The sequence below is a fragment of the Podarcis muralis genome, chromosome 3 (genome assembly GCF_964188315.1).
Source record: "Podarcis muralis chromosome 3, rPodMur119.hap1.1, whole genome shotgun sequence".
NCBI classification, from domain to species: domain Eukaryota; kingdom Metazoa; phylum Chordata; class Lepidosauria; order Squamata; family Lacertidae; genus Podarcis; species Podarcis muralis.
The window spans coordinates 31,647,338-31,670,960 of NC_135657.1; the positions used below are offsets into that span (position 1 = coordinate 31,647,338).

At 43.3% G+C, this 23,623-nt stretch overlaps 1 protein-coding gene across 1 annotated transcript; it reads right to left on the reverse strand.

Annotated features, from left to right (window-relative positions):
* Nucleotides 1-2,943: 2,943 nt before the first annotated feature.
* ACBD3 (acyl-CoA binding domain containing 3) lies at nucleotides 2,944-23,454 on the reverse strand. The gene is made up of 8 exons (XM_028724512.2): nucleotides 22,845-23,454; nucleotides 12,963-13,104; nucleotides 12,523-12,663; nucleotides 10,434-10,592; nucleotides 9,272-9,446; nucleotides 7,711-7,900; nucleotides 6,938-7,222; nucleotides 2,944-5,256 (listed from the first exon to the last, which is right to left on the reverse strand). Exons 1-8 carry the CDS (start codon nucleotides 23,182-23,184, stop codon nucleotides 5,045-5,047), a joined length of 1,644 nt encoding a protein of 547 aa, XP_028580345.2. The 5' UTR covers nucleotides 23,185-23,454; the 3' UTR covers nucleotides 2,944-5,044.
* Nucleotides 23,455-23,623: the final 169 nt, after the last annotated feature.

The window sequence follows — 23,623 nt, forward strand, 5'->3', positions numbered from 1 at the left end:
AGTGAGAATATGGAGTCGTTTGCCGGCTTTACATTATTATGTAACTTTAATCTCTGCAAAGCTGAATGGAATGAATACATTTTAGCCCTCGGCGTGTTTCGTTAAGTAGTGGAGGGGGGGTATATGGAAGAGGGGGAGAACAAGACACAAGAAAGCAACAAAATGAGAAGCAACCCAGATGGAGGGAGACACGCTTCAGAACTTTATTACAGTGGTACCTCGGGTTAAGTACTTAATTCGTTCCGGAGGTCTGTACTTAATCTGAAACTGTTCTTAACCTGAAGCACCACTTTAGTTAATGGGGCCTCCCACTGCTGCTACGCCGCCGGAGCACGATTTCTGTTCTCAACCTGAAGCAAAGTTCTTAACCTGAAGCACTATTTCTGGGTTAGCGGAGTCTGTAACCTGAAGCATATGTAACCCGAGGTACCACTGTACTAGCAAGAACTTTAGGACAAGCTCAACTGTGTTTGCAAGAGAATTAAAGGTGGTACTGTACCGTACGATGCTGTCAGGGGTTCAGGAGCAGAGGGACAGGAAAGGGAGGAATTAGAGACCGAGGGAGAGGAATCCGAGGGAGAGGTCAGCGATGATAGCCGTCCGAGGTCTCTAAGTCTCTCCAGCGAATCAGAGGATTCACAGAAAGGGGCTCCCGTGGTCAGAGCTAGGGGGGTGCCAGAGGGAACACCTCAGGAAGGAGGGGCCAGAGGGGACTCAGAGAGCAGCAGCTGGAAATCGGGACCAGCTTCCCCACCGGAGAGCAGTAGGGGGGAGGAGCCCCAGGCATCGGCAGCAGGCAGCTTTCCGTCAGCGGAAGGACATGAGTCAGGGTTAGCCACGCCTGCATCAGAGAGCGAGGAAACGGTCAAAAGGAAGGTCAGGGGCAGCGCGCGCGCGCCAAGTTCAAATGTACAAGAGGGTGGCGCAATGAGCAGCCCGGAGAGGGAGCCGGGTCCCAAAGCCCGCCGAAGAGAGGGGGAGGAGTCCGAGGGGTCCGCATCCGAGGCGTCCAGGAAGGGAGGCACCCCGGGGGGTAGTAGGACCCAGAGGCGGAAGGAGAAACGAAGAAGGTGGAGTAAGGCTAGAGTCTTAAACTGGTGTACAGGGGGCGGAGACTCAGACGAGGCTTCGCTGGTCTAGGGTCTAGACGTAGAGACGCACGCTAGGGCTTGAAAATGGAAACTAAACTTCAATAAAGACTTTTGTACAGTTCTGCTGGCTAGCGTTGGTCTTCGGTGAGCTGGGACCTGGAGGCAGTCTCTGACAGATGCGTTTTTAAAAATTGTGAACCTGAAACATAGTTCTGCATGGGAAAACTACTCTTCCCCCACCAAGGTTGAGACAGAAAGGGTTCTTGCCAGCACATTGTTTGCAGTAACCTCTTGAATTGACTGCTTGGGTTTGCCTCGGAAAGCAACCCAGAAGCTGTGGCCAGTGAAGATTCCCTGCAGCTCTATTTCCCAGGCAAGGCTGAACCACAAGGAGCATTTTACACCTATTCCATTTCAGCTGCCTATTAGCTTTCCTTTTGAAGTGGAGATGCTATAAAGCCCTCAATGGCCTGAGCCTTTCTGGATCTGGGGCACATTTGGTACAATAACCATCTCACAGAAGAAACTGATGCTCAGGATCTCCCCTGCCCCAATAGGCAACACACCTGCACCCCCCCAAAAAAAACATATAAATGGTCACAAACAAAAAGTTTAACGTCTTTCTTTTTTAACTGGCAGAGGCAGGTGGTGTTGCTGAGGACCCATCGTAAGGGGGTTTACTTCTGTGTGAACCTCCTTGTTCTCAGAGATGCTTTCTTCCACAACATTGCTCAGAGGTGGGGGACATTTTACAGACCAAGGGCCACATTCCCTTCTGGGCATCCCTGGGTGGACCACGTGCTGTTGGCTGCTGGCATCAGAGGCAAAAAGCAGGCAGAGCAATGAATATACTTTTCACCTTGGCGCAGTAGGCTGCTTTTGGCACATACAGACTTCTCTATCCTCCATCAAGACAATCCTGGGGAGAGTCCTAAGGGCCAGATGGAAAGACCTGGAGGGCCACATTCAGCCTCCAGCCCAGAGGTCCCCCACCCAGTCCTTCCAAAGACCCTTGAGGGGTCAGTATTTTTTCTGCAGCGGCACCCACCCCCTAGAATGCTTTATCCTTCTGATGCCCTGAAGCTTCTCCCACTTAATCTCTGGTCACGTTTTGCCACCGAGCAAAATGAAGCCATTCCTTGGCAAACTCTTTGATTTGGTGCTGCTGCTTTCATGGTTGCTGGGAGTTTTGAGCTCTTTCTTAACTCCTAGCTTTGGATTTTTTTACCATTTCTGCCTTTTTCGTGAATTTTCCATTAGTATGTGAATTGCAATTCACTCGTGAGACCACCTGGTGGCTGAAGGCACAGGCCGCAACTTGAAATAGCATGTAAATCACCATCCCTTCCCCCTCCAGACGCGCCTGGGAGCTACGTGCCTACTTATAATCCTTGCAGAAAGCATAATGTACACGCAGCTGTTCCTTTCTACAGGCTTGGTCGCTCCCACTATTATTCTGCACCTCTTTTTCAGGATGTGGCCACCGTGGCTCAGCTATTAAAAAAGAGAGTAAGTGGTGGCCCTCCGGATATTGCTAGACTACAACTCCCATCATCCCTGATCACCAGTCATGCTGGCATGGGCTGCTAAAAGTGTAACTGCTGCACTGCCTCCCCCTCCCAGAAAAGGTTCCATATTCCCTGAAGTAATCTGAATTATGGAAGCAGGAAAATATTCACAATTGTAATACGCCATGCAAAGTTGATACTAGACACATGTCTGCAAACGATGAAACCACTAGTCCCCATCATCTCAGTAGAGGTCAAAATTTTGCTTCTGTAAACTCTCCATGTTCCAAATCTTATTCTTCAAACTGTAGTGATGCTGGTAGTGCTAAGAAGAAGCCAAGCGATTCCATATAAGCAATTTTAATTCAGATTAAATATATTATTCCAAGGTATTTCGAAAGCGCACTTTTTCTGTACTAATCAACAGTCAGAGGCATTTTTCTGGAGTTTGGATACCCAAAGCTTGACAGTAAAAATTACTGCTTTTTACAAGAAAACATATACCGCTTCCCCACAGATTGTTAAATCATAATTTTGTATGGACAAAAAAGAAATCTAATGTGTTACATGGAATTAGTGCCTTCCTCTATTATTATTTTTTTAGAACCTTTAAATACAGCTTTAAAAAAGAAGCTACATCCTAACTCCATGTGTTTATGTACATGTGAGAATGAAACATGTTAGAGCAGAACTGATCTGAGTTGACTGGAGCAGCACTAACTAGACAAAAGCTTGTAAGGCAATGCTAAAATCAAATGAGCTGGAGCAATTTAGTGCTTTTTGGAGAACCACCTCCATAAGGTGAAATAAGGGGGGAGGGAACCTCAAATATAAATGTATGTACAAATATTCAAACATAAACCCCGCTGAATCCCAACAGACCCACTTCTAGTAGAATATATATGCTCGCAGCTAATCCATAGATATTTTGCTGCAAAACAAACTTTTTTTGGGGGGGGAGGGGTTTGCATTCCTCATGCATCACACACTTACACAAGTCATTTCCGAAATACCTGAACTCCACCTTGTTTCTCAGAAACATGGTTCTATACAAAAGTTACGTTGCTGCAAAGGCCCAAACCCCCACCGACCGTAGTCACAGCTGAGCAAACACACATTTTGCAGTTTCGCTCTAAACTCACTATGCAAATTAGAACAAAGCTACTTGTTTATCTGAAAGAACATCTTACATTTCTTTTCAACACGTAATTACCAACTAGGATTAAAGGGTGCTAGAATGAGTGCACAAATGCAACCTGAATAAAACTAAAATGAGTGTGTTCCTGGCAGTGATTTCCATAACATTAGTGCAACATTAATTCCTACAACAGTTCAGACATTCTTTAATTATGTAGATGCACAAAGTGCCAACTCCGGTTTACAAAGAAGGGCCCCAGACAAACTTGAAAAGCTGTGCAGATAACTGGTTCTAATTTGAAGCCTACCCATATGATTGCAAGAGATAAGTACGGCAACAGAATGTCTTGTACACATACCTGACTTTTCACCAACTCAACAATAAATTGCACACAAAGGGAAAACCCTTTATTTGAATGTGATATGTACAGGAACGCTTCTGGGGGATTATCCAAATGTCAAGGTACTTATGATCCAGCCCAGAAGGCAAAATCCTGCACATAACTTGGTCTCAGGATCTGCAGCAGATATTGGGGAAACAAAGTCTCGTGTAGTTGGCGCCCTAAATTGTTACTTTTCTCCAAATTTTGCAATTAAAAAATAGTAATTCCCTGATGTGTACATACAGACTTGTTCTTTGCTTGGCACGCGCATACATACCTTCTATGTCTCACCCAGCAGCATGATGTTTGGCCAGAGAGGTGCCAGATAACTTCTTGAATGAGAACACAAGACAAATCAGTTTCTAAACTGCATCCACTAAAGGTTTCAAGTTTAATGGTGTAAAAATCTGGACATTCAAATACAGCTTTAAGAAACTTGCTTGCTACAGTGCAGATTGCATCTGGCTCCCCCTCCATACACCCCCCCCCCAAATAAGGCGGATACCCTCAAATTAACAACTAACAGATTTTTTTGTTTCAAACGGTCGATGCTTACTAGGGCAGGTAACATCATACCGACTGCCCCCAATGAAACATTTCCTCCTTTGTGTGTGTGTTTAAGAGTTTGAGGGGTTTTAAAAAGTCCATCTATGCCATTTTGCATGACCTTCTGTCTGAAAGCTCTGGCAAATAACCAGGTCACCAGAGAGGACCGGGGTGGGGGTGGGGAGATCCTAACCTCACTAGCTGCATTAACACTGAGCTGCAGAAGAAAGCTCAACTCCCGGTTTCCAAGTTCACACACACACACGCCATACAGATATACATCAGACAGAGTAACAGAGTCAAAAAGTCCAGTATGCTTGACCGAAGTTCCAAACAACATGACGTCCTCTGCCCAGCCTCCAACACGACATGATGATCTTTATCTAGTATAATAGACTCTGTAGTAAACTGTTTTTGACCTCCATAATGAATAGGAGTTGTCAAATTTAAGGAGATAGACCCCTCTTCCTGGGTACTGATGGCTGCCAGCATATACTTCTTCATGACAGTCCCGTCTGTACACAGGCACGATTTCATCTAGTTGAGGCTTGTTGGCATTCTTTTTGGCTTTTTCTTCACTACTAGCGTTTTCTGAGAAAAAGAATCAGAAACAAAGCATTAGTCACTAAATGCAGCAGGCCAAACAAACTCTGCAACCAATTCTTCATGGTCAGTGCGGATTAATCCGCAGGAAGCACAGCAAAGACACGAGCAACTTCTTTAATTTAACAAAAGCAAAACAGCACATTTTCATCGGGGCTACAACTATCAAGAAAACAGTGATGACCAACTGTTCACAAGGAGGATTTTGAGCAAGATTACCAAGGCACAATGCTTAACACATCAACATTTTGATAGAAGCAACTGAGGTTAATCCCTTCTTTCCCCTCTTGGGAAACCTTATCCTGAACAAGCTGGGCTGCTGTACTGCAGGCTTCGCCAACATGCCCTGAGAATGGAGGTGTTAGTTTTGTTCCATCACTTCATAGCTTATTTTTCCCTTCCAAATCACGCATTTCTACCACTATCAGGGAGCAATAAAATTATGCTCTAAAGGTCATGGCTTTGCGTCTTCCTTTACTACTAAGAGGTACCATACCTTTGCATACATGGTGGACTTTTTGTAATAGTTGATGCTAAAGGGGAATTTAAAAAATTGCTTAGGTGACTTATCAGCAAACTCCCAGTTACTGATTCTAAGACCAACTTGATGTCAATAGGAACAGAGGTCCTCAATCACTTGGACAGAACTGGTCCATCCTACAGTTTGTAGATATAAATCATAGCCTGTTATTCCCACTAGGAAATAGCTGAAAATGGGCTACTATTAATTTCAACACTTTATTTGTAACTAAACTGGGACATGAAGTACACAAGAGCTACTGTCAAAGCTGGCAAGTCAGTCAGCCCAAGTGTCATGTTATATGGAAGCTGATAAGATCCTAGCATGAAGTTGGAGTGAGCAAAAAACAGGTGTACAGCTCCAACATCCACATATGTTCTTTCCTCCCACACTACAAGGACCAATTCTTCCCAGTCAAAGGTTTAGAATCTAAGCAATGTACGGAGGCAACAAAAGCACAGCATCGCTCCATTGGATAATGGTCCCGCAATGCAATCTTCCCCAGTTACAAGGAAGAGATGCCAAACAGGCCCTTTGAGTGAGTAAAAGCTGAGGAAACAGAATATCTGCAAAGTCACACATAACCACAAAGGGTAAGAAAGAAAAGTTACTAGGCAATTACAAGACAGTAAAATCTGAAAGTGGGAATTGGAAGCAGATTAAGGGCCTACACACAAACCTGTATTCTTTGAGTTTAGAGCCAGGAGTGTCATGGCAACTTGAACAACTGAGCTCTAAGCACTGAGACTTCATGTTTGTCAGGGACATACATGAAAGTGTATTGCAATAACAACTTTCCAATTAATTTTAATTCTGCAGTGGTTTGGAAATTCCCTCCAAGTTGAGAGGTCTTCTGTTAAGGCTATATAGCAGGAGAAACACCATCATCCTGGAACCTTGCTGTCAATCAAGGCTGCATAAAAACACAGCGAAGGCCATTTAACTTACCTGAAATGGCTCCTACGAAATATTTCTTTTCCTACACTAGCTAACCCAACATTCCAGGGTTTTCCGTCACTATGTCTCACTTGCTTGCACACACTGGACACCACCTTTCTAAATTCCAAGATGACAGAAAATGTAATGCAAAGCCTGCTACAGCTTCTTTCATGACTCAAAACCCCTACAAGGTATAGAAAATAAAGATACCTTCCTCCTCTTCCTCGTCCTCACTGGATTCACTAACATGTACGCTGACTGCTGTGTTAGGGGAGTCTGTCCATTCAAAATATACCCCAAAACCAATGTCATAATTGTCTGTAGCAAACTCCCAGAAGAGATAAGAGCCCTCTTCATGAGTTGGTACACGAACGGTCACGACTTCTCCTCTGCCAACCGTAATCACAGAGTCTGCATCCTGGCGGATCTTCTCTTTGAAGTCTGCAATCTGGGGTCGTGTCCACATGGATGGTGCTGCTATGACTGGAACAGATTCTAAAAAAAAGGAGGGAGACCAAAAAATGCTCAGTTTTATAGTTCGGACAGATAATTGTGTTGCGGCATCCTAGAAAACGCCTCCTGCAAATAAGGGGCAACACAGCAAGGCCTCCCTCCCAAAGAGGCTCCTTGCAGATTACTCTGAAGCCGAGGAAAATCAGCCTCATCTGGCCACCATCTCATAGCCTCTCTCACTTGAAGGCTGGTTTAACCAAGTTTGCTTTTGTATATTTCACCCTATACCATATATGCTACCTTACAGCCCTGCAATAACGTGGACACAACAGGAAAGTGCAATACCCGAATCTTTCTTCCAATGCTCCTTAGTTAAGCAGTGGGAAACTGCTGGTTCATAGATGAGAGAGTGTGTTTTGCATGCCCATACTAAGTTGGGGTCATTAGTTGCCAAAGGCAGAATGCTACAAAAGATTCAGCCAGAAACATGGAAGTAGTTTCTTTCAGTGTAGAAGAATCTTTACTCTTACCTTTTGGTCCATTCTCCAGTGCTTCTTCTAAAGCATCAGTTTCTGGGTCTTTTTCAGGGCTGTCTGTATGTGAACTAGCTTGTCCATTAACTGATGGGATTTCCCCTATGTTAGGTGGGCTTGCTTTTGATACAGAAGTAACTGAAGTCCCCACTGTGGCTGCCGCTTCCTGCTGCTTTTGTAAAGCTGCCTGCAAATTAAAAGCCAAAGCAAAACATAAGGGCAATGAAAGATGCAGAGCACATTTTGGAGAAGTTTGTAGAGTGCTACTGGTGGGAAATATGCAGGTGGAAGTTGCACAGAATCTACTACCGTGTTTGGACAGAACAAAATGAGGCAGCCAGATTCCAGTGAGTCAGTTTGAAGGTGATGGAACACTGGCAGAGTTAAAACACTAGGCAGGAGCATGACTTGTCAGATAGTTTGAGGCATATGGGACTGAGAGATGAAGCATCAAACCCCCTGATGATGAGAGTAGCAGTGCTTAATGCTATGCAGAGTAGCAGAAGCTGGATTTCCATTTGAGAACTGAGCCTGAGTGTTAAGTTTAACATAGCATAACAGTGATCCACTCCAATCTCTGAATGCTTTTTTTTTTTTAAAGCAATCTCTCCAGTAGTTGTTATGTCCAAGGTGTTATGTGTTTATTTGCCTGAATTGCTTCTGAACAATGTATAGTTCAAGCTAGTCTTTGGAAAGTGCCTATTTCACACTGAAGTCAACCAGACCTCATCTGGTATGTGGCTAACTTGTGGCGCATGGGCTGGATCCGGCCCCTCAAGTCACATGAAGTAGCCCTCAAAGTCCCATAGCAAGATTTCCTGATCTGATCAGGAGATAAATGCTATCTCTGTTCTTTAGAGAGCAATCACTAAAGAGCAGACAGGGTGTTCTATTTCCTGATGGGCGCATAAAATCTCTCTAAACAGCAGTCAGAGGAGTATTTTATTTCTGATCTCACTATGTTTTTCTAGGAGAGGGGTGGGCAACTTCAGTCTTGCCAGATCTATTTTGCTTTTTACTAGAACCCCAAGATTTACTAATCAGAACCAGGTGTGAAATTTGAATTAAAGAAGAGGGTGCACCTCAGAATATTCTGAGTTCTGAACATTGTTTTCTGCGAAAGAACCAGTTCAACGGTACTTTCACACAAAACTTTATTTTGTGAGGGAACTTACTTTGCTGTTTGCTACTGTTTAGCATTTGGGAGTCAGTAACCCTTGCCAATCTACTGAAAATCACCCTAGAGATCCCACAATAAAGACCCCTACTCTAGTACAAGATACCTGCTTTCAAGATTTCTAGAAAGGTCTGAGTAATAAGGTCAGCACAGACAAATCAGTGTGTGTATGTTAATAGATTCTTAACCTTCTTCAGAAAGAATGCAGAAACACTGGATACATTTTCCAGAAAGAATTTTATAGACCCGATACACCATTAGAATTTGTATTCCCACCTTCACCATTCACTGCAATATAGACAAATGGTCTCACTGAGGTCTCCAAAGTCAGCTATACATCTATCATTCTATAAGCTGCACTGCCAAGATGGTGCAATATACCTGTTGCTGTGCCAGCTGGACCTGATAAAGTTGCTGCATGTACTGTTGATAGTGCTGTTCCTGAAGTTGCCGAATCAGGAGCTGCTGCTGCTCGTAGTTGCCTGGGTACTGCTGGGCTGCATACTGTTGGAACTGAACAGCCGTCTGAGAGTTCAGTGCTGCCATGATCTGCTGTCTAGATAAGGGACAAAGTTACCCTGAAATGCAACTCTGAAGGCCAGATTGAGGAGTAAAAGTTTCAAACATAGCACATTTGTTACTGCAATTAAACTATGAAACACTTGGCATTTATTTCGGGAAACACAATAGTTGAGTAAACATGACAGGGATGAGGGGAGTGCTAGGGGACACCAAATCATAAGGCAGAGCCTCGTTAGCTATGAAAGACTCCTTCCTACACAATGCAAATCCACAGATCAAATTTTCTAAACACGGCTGGTTTCTAAACAAGACGGATTCTAAGGGGACTTACTGCCAGAATGCGCCTTCTGTCTAACACTCACTTGGTGGTTCCAGCTTCTGTCAAAATGAAACTCCCTTGAGGTTCTGCATTACAGTCATTTCAGGGCCCACTTCTGGAATAGACAACTCAACCATGAGAAAGTGTATCACTCCATAAGTGGTCCTATCCATCATTTGGAAAGTTCTCTTGTAACCAGCCAGATAAGGAATTTCTACTTCATAAGTAATCCAACCTACAACTTTCATTACTTTTTCAGCGTGTGATTTTTCATATAATTATAGCCCTAATTAAATACTCATTTTTATAAGCAAATTGCCATGTAGGCAAGTAATATGCCCCTTTTAGGATTTAAGGGGCGGGAACAACTGGACTCATCACCGAGGAAATGCTTTGGCTATACTAGATGGGAATGTTAAGCTTCTGATAAACAGTGTTCGGTTTAAACTACAAAGATATGGAGGCAGGGCAGATGTTTAAACCACTGGCATAGGGTATATTGCACAGACAGCGGAATTTGATACAGGTTCAAATCCAATCAGCTGTAAAGCTTACTGTGTGGCCTTGGGCAAGTCACCACTTCCCCAGCAGTAGATTGCTGTGAGAATAAAAGGGGATAACCCCATGTACAGAGGTTATTTTCAGCAAGATGAGATGGAAGGGTGATAAATGAACAAGGGATGAGTCCTGCTGACTCCTTACTTCTGCTGCTCCATTCGGAGCCTCTCTTCTTCTATCCGCCGCCTCTCTTCCTCTTCTCTTCTCAGCCTCTCCTCTTCTTCTCGTCTGCGTTTCTCTTCCTCCTTTTGCAAACGCTCTCGTTCTTCTTCTTCACGTTGCCTACGTTCTTCCTCTTCCCTCCTGTAACAGCCATGTTTACCAGACATTTGGACACCAGGCAATAGGAATCCCAAAGAGCTGCTGTTTTACCCTCCCATTTAATGCAGTTTTCTGCTTCTGTTTTATCTTCTAGGCAGAAATTCGAAAAAGTTAAGCCTTTTCTCATGCCACACCCCATGTCACCCCCAAAATTCATTAATAATAATAATAATAATAATAATAATAATAATAATAATAATAATACAGTGGTGCCTCGCAAGACGAAAATAATCCGTTCCGTGAGTCTCTTCATCTAGCGGTTTTTTTGTCTTGTGAAGCAACCCTATTAGCGGCTTAGCGCTATTAGCGGCTAAAAGGCTATTAGCGGCTTAGAAAAAAGGGGGGGGGGGAGCGAAAAAAATCGCAAGACTCGCAAGACGTTTTCGTCTTGCGAAGCAAGCCCATAGGGAAAATCGTCTTGCGAAGCAACTCAAAAACGGAAAACCCTTTCGTCTAGCAGGTTTTTCGTCTTGCGAGGCATTCGTCTTGCGGGGCACCACTGTAGTAATAATAATAATAATAATAATAATAATAATAATAATAATAATAATAATAATAATTTGTTATTTATACCCCGCCCATCTGGCTTGGGTTCCCCAGCCACTCTGGGCGGCTTCCAAAAAAAATATTAAAATACTATGCTACATCAAACATTAAAAGCTTCCCTAAACAGGGCTGCCTTCAGTTATCTTCTAAAAGTCTGGTATTTGTTGTTCTCTTTGACATCTCTTTGACATTAAGTGTTGGTGACCCCTGTTCTAAACTCTTATAGAAAGGAACTGTTTCCACGCAATATGAAATATTGTGAAGGATGGCACCAGCATGTAAGCAAAGGAACATGACTGACAGGAGGTACAGTGTAAGGCACAAAGTTCAACTTTTCAACAAGTATCCAAATCATATAGAATCATAGAATCATAGAGTTGGAATAGACCACAAGGGCCATCGAGTCCAACCCCCTGCCAAGCAGGAAACATATACTGATATCTTCCTAGAATTTCAGTTAAACAGATGAGGCTCCTAATCTAAACCACATGTAAACGTTAGATAAGATTCACCCATAATGGTAGAAAAAGTAAAATATCCGGGTATCATGTAAAAACTTTTACCCTGCATTTTCCTGTAAAACTATTATTTTCAAGACAAGAAACTATCTGCCTTCAAAGCTAGGAAAAACTGCACTACAATTCACAGCTCCATAAAAAGGTTGTTAAAAAGCAATTGAAAACAGCTGAAGAACTGTATCAGAGATGGGGAATCTCCAGTCCACAGGCCAAATTATTTTTAACAAACTTATTTAACGCAGGTCCCAATTGGGTCCACAAGGCTGTCTTCCCCAAAACATGCCCACCACCCCATACCTGAAGTCATACATGACATCAGATGTGGAGCAAGTAGAGATGTGGTTGTAGTGAAACAACTGGGAGCCTTAAAGTGCACTGATTGTTCTTTGGCAAGGGAGGCTTGCCATCAGCGCCAATCAGCTGATCGCCAGTTATAGCAAGCGCCATGGGATCAGCTGCATGACAGAGTTCACAACTGCGCTACAGAGTTTCATAGCAGAGTTGATCCCTGTCCAAACTGGGCTTGCTATCAGCACTGACAGCAGGCCCAACTGGGATTGGTACTAACAGGAAGTCCAGAGCAAAGGTTGCTGTATGCACAAATATTCCTTTGTTTTACCAGTATGAATTCAAGCTGGTGATATAAAGGATGTCGCTCTGCAGACATGGCTGGAGCTGTACCCACAATGGATAAATGTAACTCTGGGTCACCTCACATCACTGTGATGTTCAGTGATTGACAAGAATGGCCTACAGGGATCCAACTAAGTGACTGTTAGATATGAGAGCTGGAACACAAACACACTTTATGAACTCCCACCCAATTTCAGAGAGGCACAAGAGCTTACCTTTTCTTTTCCTGTTCTTCTTTCTCTATTTTATGGGAGGTAACATATGTTGAGAAGAGATGGCAGCACCTATTTAGGAGCTTTACAAACTCTATCATGGAGTCTTGCTTTGCCATGTTTCCAAGGGCAGCCCATTCTTTCCTGCAGGTAGGAAGGCAAGTAACATTGCATTTTGTCTAGCAAACAGCATGTATAAACACAGAATGAAAGCACTGATTTATCAAGTTGGGAGATAATACGGGAACTATGCTTGGCTTCTGAAATCCTGCACTCTGTAAACTGAATAGCAATCTCTCCTTAGTTTAGCCAAAGGGAAGAGAACCCAACAGAAAGTTGACACACAAGCTATATCTGCAGAGAGGATTGGAAAAAAGATTCCAGTCAAGTAAACCAAAATTTCTATTCTACAGATAGATCCATAAAATCCAATAGCTTTTTACCTTCTGTCATTCCCCAGGACATCAAAGAATCCAACTTCAGGACATGTGTCTGGATTGTAAGGTCCCAGCAAAACCTGCTTATGCAGCGCCACAAGTCTGAGTTTTTCTTCATATGTTGGATGAAAAGCTTTGCCATCTTTTTCTGAAGATAAATGATAATATTACTTTAAAGACAAATATGGCCAAAGTCTGTGTACCAGACCCTTGATCATCTTGGTCACCCTCCTCTGCACAAGTTCCAGCTTGTCAATATTCTTCTTAAATTGTGGTGCCCAGAACTGGACACAGTATTCCAGGTGTGGTCTGACCAAGGCAGAATAGAGCGGGACTATTTCTTCCCTGGATTGGGACACTAGACTTCTGTTAATGCAGCCTAGAATAGCATTATTATTATTATTATTATTATTATTATTATTATTATTATTATTATTATTTGCTGCATCACACTGTTGACTCATGTTAAGCTTATGGCCTACTAAGACCCATAGATCCTTTTCACATATAATACTGGGCCAGTGCTATTTTTTCTAGAAAGAGAGGCGCCAGAACTCATCATGAACACCTTCCTTGTTCTCTTAGAACGGCAATGGTGCCAACCTGAGAGGTGCCAGAACTGAGTTCCGGTGAGTTCTAGATGAAAAAAGCCCTGCTACTGACAATCCAGGTGTCCCCCATCTTATATTTGTGCAGCTGGTTCTTTCTGCCTAAGTATAGAATCTTACATTTGTCCCTACTGAAATTCATTCTGTTAGGTTTGGCCCAGGTCTACAATCTGTTAAGGCCATCTTAAATCCCAATTCTGGCATTGGCTACCCCTCCCAGTTTAGTGTTATCTGCAAATTTGATGAGCATCCCCTTGATACCTTCATCCATGTAGTTTATAAAGACATTTAACAACAATGGGCCTAGGACAGAAACCTGTGAGGGAATAAATCAACTCACTGGGATCTACCTCAAGTAAATATGCAGAAAATGTGACTGAAATTCCTACCCTGACACACTTGCTAGTTAACCTCACTGAGCTTCGTGGGAAGCCTTCGAAAGGAGTTGCCAAAAGCCTCAGTACACATAATAGTAGCCTGTATCTTATGCTGTCTGTGCTGAACAGAAGTACTGTTTCACAACGACAAAAGAGAGTCATCATGGCGTAATAAAGCAGAACAGGGGGATCCTGGGTTCAAATTCCCAATCAGTCATGAAGCTCACAGGGTGACTCTCAGCCTATCCTACCTCATAGGATTGCTGCAACGATAACGGGGGTGGTTATGTATGCCATCTTGAGCTTCTTGGAAGGATGGTATAAAAACATGATAAAAATAGAAAGAGAAGATTGACATTGTATAGACAGGGCCATAAAGAATGAGCTCTTGTCTTCTATAAAGGTTCTCTATATCACATTTTTGTTCTCTATAAAGGTACCTGTCTGCTGCTTTATGGTTTCCATTACTTAAACCCTGATTTTGACTATTGGCTAGACTTGAAGCTTGCCCAGAAGTTAATTCTTCATGTTATTTTATATTACACATTCCAGAATGTGATTTAGATAGTAAAATTACCAAAATGTTAGTGGAGCAAACAAGTGGTTTTTACTTTCAATTATTAAAAAGCAGCTTAATGAATTATTCACAAAAATGGCTGCTAATTCAGTTGCAGAGAGTCAGAGACGGGCAGACCTGAAAGGGCTTTATTAAAAGCTGCACAGCAAATAAATAATAAATAACAACCCATTCTGCAATTTTAACCTCGCTCTTCTGTACCAGGACCAAAAGAAATGCCACCCGTTAAGTTCTTATGTGTCCCAGAATTATAAATTCAGCCTCAAAAGGTTGACCCCCCCGCAAGTGTACACCAAATGAAACTGTTTACACTCCACCAGAAAAGAAAGAGCATGCTATACAGTGGTGCCTCGCAAGACGAAATTAATTCGTTCCGCGAGTTTTGTCGTCTTGCGATTTTTTTTGTCTTGCGAAGCACAGTGTCGGGAAAGTTTTGGAAAACCTTCAAAAATCACCAAAGTATTTAAAAGCCTCAAAAAAGGCTACCACACCGCGTTCTATGAGTTGCTCCTCGAAGTCAAGTCGCAACTGTATTAATGGTGTTAAGAAAAAGGAAACAAACTTGCAAGACGTTTCCGTCTTGCAAAGCAAGCCCATAGGGAAAATCGTCTTGCGAAGCAGCTCAAAAAACAAAAAACCCTTTCGTCTAGCGAGTTTTTTGTCTTGCGAGGCATTCGTCTTGCGAGGTACCACTGTAATTCAGTTTCAGTTTTATTTTAAACTCTAATCTGGGCTCAACTTTGAAACAGCAGTCAATCTCGCCCAGCTGTAAGAAAAACAAACTTTGGTTTTGATGAACGTTAAAACCAATGCTAGCACGTTTAATGAGCCCCCAAAGTACATGCAGAAGCAAACACTGGTAAAAATGGACCAAGACCACAAAACATGGATCAATAACACAAACAACTGGCTTCCTATAGCTACCAGTTGGTTTCCTATAGCTACCATCTGAAATAATCCCAAATGTATCAATAATAACCTAAATGAAACAGATATAATTCAAGGCCAGTGACAGATGCATGTCCTTCCTCAAGCGAGCCTCAAACTCACCACCAACAAAGGATGACTTTACAGACAGCCCTAGACAACTCTGTACCTTACCCACTCAAGCAGCATTCTTACAAGACCTAATAACATTGCAGATTCATTCACCAGGGCAGCATTCACCACGCTCCAACTGCGTCCTCCTGCACTGAGCAGGTCCCTTCCAGCAACAGGAGCATGTATCACAATATTATTAGTAGTGATAATACTAGCAATAATACAAGCAATAATGCTGTTCTTATCTTTTATAAATTATGCTCTACATGGAAGTGTCACTGATAAACAGTGGAACCCAATGCATTGTATGATCTATTGCCACTCAGTACAGTGGAACCTCGACTGACATCCGCCTCTTCTTGCAGACGTTCCAAGTTGCGACCGCGGCAAACCTGGACGTAAACACCGGGTTTGCCGTGATTCGTGCATGTGGCTTCTGCCATCTGCGCATGCGCACAAGCGGCTGCCACCATCTATGCATACACAGAAGCGCGTTGCCGCCGAATGCGCATGTGCACAACAGCGCCTCTACTAGCGTCCAGTTTTGCCCAGCAGATGGGCCTCCGGAACAGATGATCATAAGCAGAGGTTGTACTGTATTTACAGACTCCCTCTCTGTTCCCAAGAGAGACAACATTTTTTATCTTTATCGAAGGGTCACACAAACACATATAGGTATTTGGCAATACTTTCATGTATTAAAACTTTTTTTAAGAACTGTTCCTCAAGCTCCTCTAAGAATTGTTTGGGTATATATGGAGAGGAAAAGCAAGTGCCTTGCTCATCACGGGCAGAAGTGCACATAACTGTCAGAAACAGGCACAAATCTACTCGGGTAGTGCTGGTCATACTTTTAGTGACTTGTTTCTAGAAAACAGCTTGAAGAATTACAAGGACTTGAAAAGAATGAAAGCACACATTAAAGGCAAGGGCAGCTCTACAGCACAGCCACCCATCCCTGGAAAACAGCAACCGTTTTTACCATCTTAGATGGGGACCTGCTAAAATGCATTAATAGCTGCAGATTATGTGGCTTAATTAAGGCAGACTTTTCTGGGACATATGCCTGAACAGTGTTTGCTGTCACCCAGATGGTAATTTCCTTGTGGCAAGACGCACAAGCCCATTAATGATACCAAAAAAATAAATAACTAAATGCAAATGCCACATTACAGATGCAGCGTAAGAATCAAGATTAAAAGCGTGCCTGTACAGAAGTTCGTTTTCTGTCATATGGTGTCAAGCTTTCAACTGGGGAGTTCTCTGTAATGACCAAGTTAGGTGTAGATCAGATTCCAGTGCTCAATGGAAAAAAGAGCCTGACTATCTATCTGCTCAAGGATGTTGTGGAAAATGCAAGAAAGAACTAAGCAAGTGACTTCTGGGGTGAGGGCTTGGTAACATTACAAAATCCACAGTAAGGCAATACGTTTATTGGGCCAATCAAAATGTCAATAAATCACGAGCAAGCTTCTAAGTACTCCAGAACCCTTGATAAGGCTAGATGTAAAAGAAAAGCAAGTAATGAGAGAAAGAAAAGCCATTTCCTCCTGCATTGGTCTCAGGTTGGGAACAAGCTTTCAAGGTTCACAATGCAACTGAGAGCAGAGTTTCGGAGTTTTCTCATGCCATGATGGCTTTAAAGGGCTTAGGAAGGATCTATAAAATATGGTAGCTACTTACAAGTTTGCAGCCATTTATTTCAATCAGGCAAATTAAAGCACAGGACTGTAGGAATGTTCACCAGTCTGAAGAAACTCCCCAAACTATCCTTTTGTCTTAGGTCATATTTGAAAATAACTGTTTACTGTAGGATGACTACCAACATGAGATCCTGAATAACCTTGTCATACTAAGGTTGCACTGAACAGTAAATTAGGATTTGGATGGCAATAAAGAGGCTTCACTCTCTTTGGCCTGCATCATGACCTCTATTGGATCCTTTGCTTAAACAAAATTTGGATTAGCTCACTAAAGTTTTATTTTTCGAAGAATAAATATCATCAGAACCAACACAACTGAAAGCTGCAGTGTAAACAAGCTCTACAAAGAATGTGAGGTTCAGGTTCTTTTCCACCAGAAATATGCTTGAGAGGAGGAAACAAGAGACAGAATCAATTAAGAAAGGAAGACCTTCACTGAGAACAGATAAAAGGTAATCTGATGAGAGAGAATGAAAAGTTCAAGGGCTTGTATCAAACAAAGTGTACTTTCTAAATGGCATCCTTCTGTGCCCCTTAGGAGAAGAGGCTTCTAGATTACAACCTACTGTATATTATTTGAATTCATTAACACACATGAATCTCCTAAATGCTCCTGTCTCCAAAAGTTCAGCATTTTAATGCAAAGATACCTCATGTGTTTCTGGAGACATTACACTGCATTGGGTTTTTGTGGGGGACAGACGGGGGAATCAAATTTGAAAATATCCTCATGTCCTACAACTGACTCTGATCTCATCTAGAATATGTATTTTATTTAGAAAGAAAATACAGTATGCTTATTTTATATAAATTTTGAGTAATTTTTCAAATAGTCAAAACTACGTAGTAGAAATGATATCTGATAGCATGTCTTTAAAAAAAATCTGAATTACCGTACATATAAAGCTTTCTTTGGAAATTTGCTTTCATTAGAACACTTGTAAATATTTTAAGGCACAATTCCTCAAATAATGCTGTTACATTTAAAAATAATAAACTAAGGCACTGATATATGTTAACGTACTGGTTTTAGGATGCCCAAAGCATTGTATATGGCCCATGTTTCATTGGCATAATCCGCTAAAAAAGGTTACAAGTTTGAAACTGCCCAATTTCGCTGGTACTGAGTCCATTCACTGTTATTAACATTATGAAGCAATCCGTATTTATAGAGGAAAAGCAGCCAGTGGAAAAAATTCTGCCCTACATTTCATTTCAGTCCCATTCAGGTCTTTCCCAAAAACTGAGGATGCCAAAACTAAACTGAAATCGAGTCAGGCCTCTCACTCACACGTTTACAGAAACACCAGCTTTACCTTGGCTGTTAAAAATCAGCCCCATCTAAGAATGGCCCATCAGTGCCATTCCACATACAGTGGTACCTCGGGTTAAGTACTTAATTCATTCCGGAGATCTGTTCTTAACCTGAAGCTGTTCTTAACCTGAAGCACCACTTTAGCTAATGGGGCCTCCCGCTGCTGCTGTGCCGCCGGAGCATGATTTCTGTTCTCATCCTGAAGCAAAGTTCTTAACCTAAGGTACTATTTCTGAGTTAGCGGAGTCTGTAACCTGAAGCGTCTGTAACTTGAAGCGTATGTAACCCGAGGTACCACTGTATTCTATTGTGTTCAATGAACAGTGATCATGCCTCATCTATTCAAGCTTGCTTACGCTGTAGCTGGTTTGTGTATTAAGGCCTTGTGCCGATTTATCCAACTTGTCCAGATCTAGGTTTACTTTGCTGTCTCCACAAAGTATAGAGAGTGTTCTCAAAATGTTGGGAGCTCTTTATACCTAGTTCAATATTTTTAGGAACTAGGTCAGACGAAATTAGAAAACGCCCCAAGACAATTCTGGGAGAATGATGGCAGCAGCCTCCCCCCACCTACCTCCTTTCCTTGCCCTAGTACCAGAGATTTTCTAAGTCGGACGCTCCAGCCAGCATGGCCAAAGATCACAAAGAATGGGAACCATAATCCTTAAGAACTGGAGGACACCACATTTGGCTACCCCCGGCTCAAAGTGGAAATGGCACAGTGCCTAAACTTGGGACTTTACTGCTGAGCCATGGAAAACTACCCTGGCTACAAACTGTAAATCCAATTTTGACTCTGTATGAAAATAGAATGACAAGTGTCTATTTAGTACACAAAACTATCTAAGAGAAGATAAGGAATGTTTTATACATACACTGCATTGTGTTGATAATATGTTCTCAAGGAAGTTAAACTAATGCATTTCCAAACTCCCAATGACCACACATACACTGTTGGTTAAAGCATTGATAAGGAACAAACAAGGTATCAGAGGACTGTGTCCTTTTCAAATACAGTGGTACCTCTAGTTACAAACTTAATTTGTTCGGGAGTTCTGTTCTTAACCTGAAACTGTGCTTTTGCTGCTGTGCCGCTGGCACACCATTTCCATTCTCATCCTGGGGCAAAGTTCTCAACTCGAGGTAACTCTTCCAGGTTAGCAGAGTTTGTAACCTGAAGCGTTTGTAACCTGAGGCGTTTGTAACTCAAGGTACCACTGTAACTTTATTCACACCAGAAAAGTATTCATATTAATTTCTGTAAAAGCAACACAGGATACTAAATTAATTTAGTAAAGTAAAAAGGTAAAGGTACCCCTGCCCGTATGGGCCAGTCTTGACAGACTCTAGGGTTGTGCGCCCATCTCACTCAAGAGGCCGGGGGCCAGCGCTGTCCGGAGACACTTCCGGGTCACGTGGCCAGCTTGACATCGCTGCTCTGGCGAGCCAGAGCCGCACACGGAAACGCCATTTACCTTCCCGCTAGTAAGCGGTCCCTATTTATCTACTTGCACCCGGGAGTGCTTTCGAACTGCTAGGTTGGCAGGCGCTGGGACCGAACAACGGGAGCGCACCCCGCCACGGGGATTCGAACCGCCGACCTTTCGATCGGCAAGCCCTAGGCGCTGAGGCTTTTACCCACAGCGCCACCCGCGTCCCTATTTAGTAAAGTATGAAGTTTCAAATGCAATAGCCTATTTGATTAAATGAAATAGCATTTCTTATAAGATCCCACCCTACTATATTGATAGTAGGGTAGGATCTTATATTGTTTGAATTATAGTATTAATTAATTCATGACAAATGATCTGAAATGACAGCTCAGGCCATGCTGAACAATACATACTAATGCATCCAAAACTCTCATCATGGAGAGTGAGGCAGCTGACTATTGCTGTGCAAATGGTTAGCGCAAGCAAAACTATTTTTTTGAGTTCAGCAAGTCACAGTTGTGGCAAGATCATGAACATTTATACAAAAGACAATATCCCAAATGTGACCATCTGTGGAATATTGACATATTAAATAAATGCATTTTAAAACCACATTTTAAAAGAAATAGCATATTTTCTGTCCAGGGCTAGATCACGGTGGCAATCCTATAGCCATTCTTTGGTAATTTGCTTTTCAAGTGAAAAGGCACACAGGATTGTGCTGCCTCACAGAAGAACACTATCTAGAAAGAAGATTAAAAGGACAATTCATATTTCTTGAGTGTACTCATGACTGTCTTAACCTGGGATGCCTAACATTTTTTGGCCCAGGACCTTGGCCAACCTTCTAGAAGCCACATGCCAGTGGGTGTGGCCACTCCACATTCTTGCACACATATATTCATATGCATGCATACACAAACAAACATGCACACCCCTTTCCACTCAGCCCAACACCAATAGTTCTTTTTTCTTTTTGAAGTTCTCTCTGAAGGATATTGCAAACTGGCATCTTTTTTAAAAAAATTTTTGCAGATCACTTGATAACAAGATGTTGACTCTCCATTCCTTTAGAAAGAGTCTTTCTTGGGTTTCATTTAGATATTACAAGTGCATTCTATTAATCAAATCTCCTGGGAAGACAACTATTAAGGTGAAAGCCACAAAATCTATTTCCAAGAGAACATCCAGGAACAGCAATATAGCAGAAAAGGCTGCTGTGCTTGCAAATGTAATATGAGTTGCAGAAATGAGTCCACAACAGTAATTTGTTGTTAGGTATGCTGTACTTGTGGTTTTGATGCTTCATTTTTGATTATGTGAGCTGCTTTGGGTCATTTTTTATGTAAAAGGAGAAGGGAAGAGAAGTTATTAAAATTAAAATAAAACAAAGCAGGGCCTAGAGAAGGGGTTTTTTATTTTAGGTTCTTTTATCCACCCATCAGATGGGCAAACTCAGTCTGAAAAAGGCAACAACTCACCTTGCCTTTATTTTCCTCATGATCAGCTCATCCACACTGTGGGAGAAGTGGAGAGCAGTAACACTTCAGCAGAGTAACACTCTTTTGCTTTTCATGCAAAATAGGAGGCTCATGAGTACAAGAAATTTGTTTTTTAAAAACTTAAGCTGCCATTGACAAAATGATATTTCTCCCCATGGCAAGTTAGTTTAATTGAGGGCAGAATCTGAACAAGCATGATGTAAGTAAGCAGTGCTTTTATTAAGAACATCATAGCACCTTATATTGTCTTGATTAGCACAAAGATGCTTCCATTTCACAAAATAATCTTAAGTGCTTTAACACTAAGTAGTCCAAATCACTGCCATTAGTGCCTCGAATAAAAGCTAAATTGAGCAAACAAAATCAGTAAGTAAGCGATCCCTTCTGTCATTGAAACATGTGCTTATCTGACTCATCCACAAATTTATATTACCCACTGTGTTTCTCATGGTTTCCTTCAACTTTACTTAAGGGCATACTTTGTCATAAAACATCCTGGGGAGACTGAGTTGTTGACCAGGACCACACAGAACCAGTTTCACCTGTGATGACGTTTTCAGGCAAACAGCCATCAAGCTCTATGAATGAATGAATGAATGAATGGTTATGAGGCCCTAAGCTACCATCTTTCTTTAAAAATAGACCACATCTCCTAAACATAGCTGTCAACTTTTCCCTTTTTTAAAGGGAAATTCCATTATTCTGAATAGGATTCCTCGCAAGAAAAGGGAAAAGTTGACAGCTATGCTCCTAAAACAGAGTGCATATTCCACATACCACTCAACATACCAGCGCCTAATTTCCAAAGGCTACTCCTTCACAGAAGAAACACGGTTTGCAACCACAGCTCACCTCCTATTAACAGCCCCATAGATAGATAGATAGATAGATAGATAGATAGATAGATAGATAGATAGATGATAGATAGATAGATAGATAAGATATGTGTGTGTGTGTTTTAAAAATCCCACCAACTCATTCTGCAAAAAGCAACTCCCCTTTTACTGCAAAGTAAAACGCTGTCGTTTCTTCACAGCAATCCTTTGAAGCAGGCCTTCTCCTCACCTCAAATTTGCACAAGGCACAGAGAAACGAGGCGAGCCTGCAAACCAGGGCTCGAGGTTGCAAAGGAAGATTTTAAAAAAAGACTTTGGAAATGGACTCTGTAAAGCTTCGGGGACCGGGGTGGTGAGGGAGGAGGGAGGAGAGCGAAATCTCCCAAGCCTCCTTTCCCCCCGCCACCCGCTCTTTGAAGGATGGCCGGGAACGGGGGTCGGGATCGGGGGGGGGGTTGCAGACTTCCAGCTCCCTTCCCGCCTCCTGCGCGGTCACCTTTGAAGAAGCGCAGCGCCAGGCCGTACAGCTCTTCCAGGCCGAAGCCCCAGCGCCGCTCCAGGCTCAGCACCCCGCCCTCGTCGTCGCCATCGCCGCCGCCGCCAACCTCCCCGTCGCTGTCCCCGCCGCCGGCCTCGTCCTCCCGCTGCTGCTGCTGCCCCGCCTGGGCTCCGGCTGCCCCCGCCCGGCCTCCTCCTCCTCCTCCGCGGCCCCCCGGGGCGAGCAGCGGCCTGGCCTCCGCCTGTCCCGGCCGGGCGTCCTCCGAATCCGGGCTCAGGGTCAGGCCGTCAATGGAGACCTCCAGCCGCTCGGAACTCAGCGCCGCCGCGGCCGCCATCGCCTGCCTCGCCCCCCGCTGCTCCGCAGGGCGGCCACGTCTCGACTTCCTGCTGCCGCCCGGCGACCCGGATCTTCCGGCACCCGAAAGGGCCTGGCGGGGCGGAGGCAGGGGAGGAGCAGGAGTCGCGGCTGCGGGAGCCGAGGCTTCCGGCGGGCCTCGCAAAAAGGGGGAGAAGGCCTCGGACTCCCCAAGGCTGCTGCGCCAGAGGCCTTAGCGAGGCGCGGGCTCCGCTGAGAGCGGCGAGGCTTGCTTGCGAGTAAGCACGCGCAGGGCTCCGCTCTTCATTTCCGGGAGGCGGTGGCGGCGTCTCTGTGACGTCCGGCAGCCGCGTGAGAAGCGGGCATTCAACAGGTGCTGCTGCTGCTGCTGCCCTCGCCGGCTCTGCAGAAAGGGAAGCAGCACCTGTTGGTTTGCTTCACAAAAGCCCCAGGAAAGG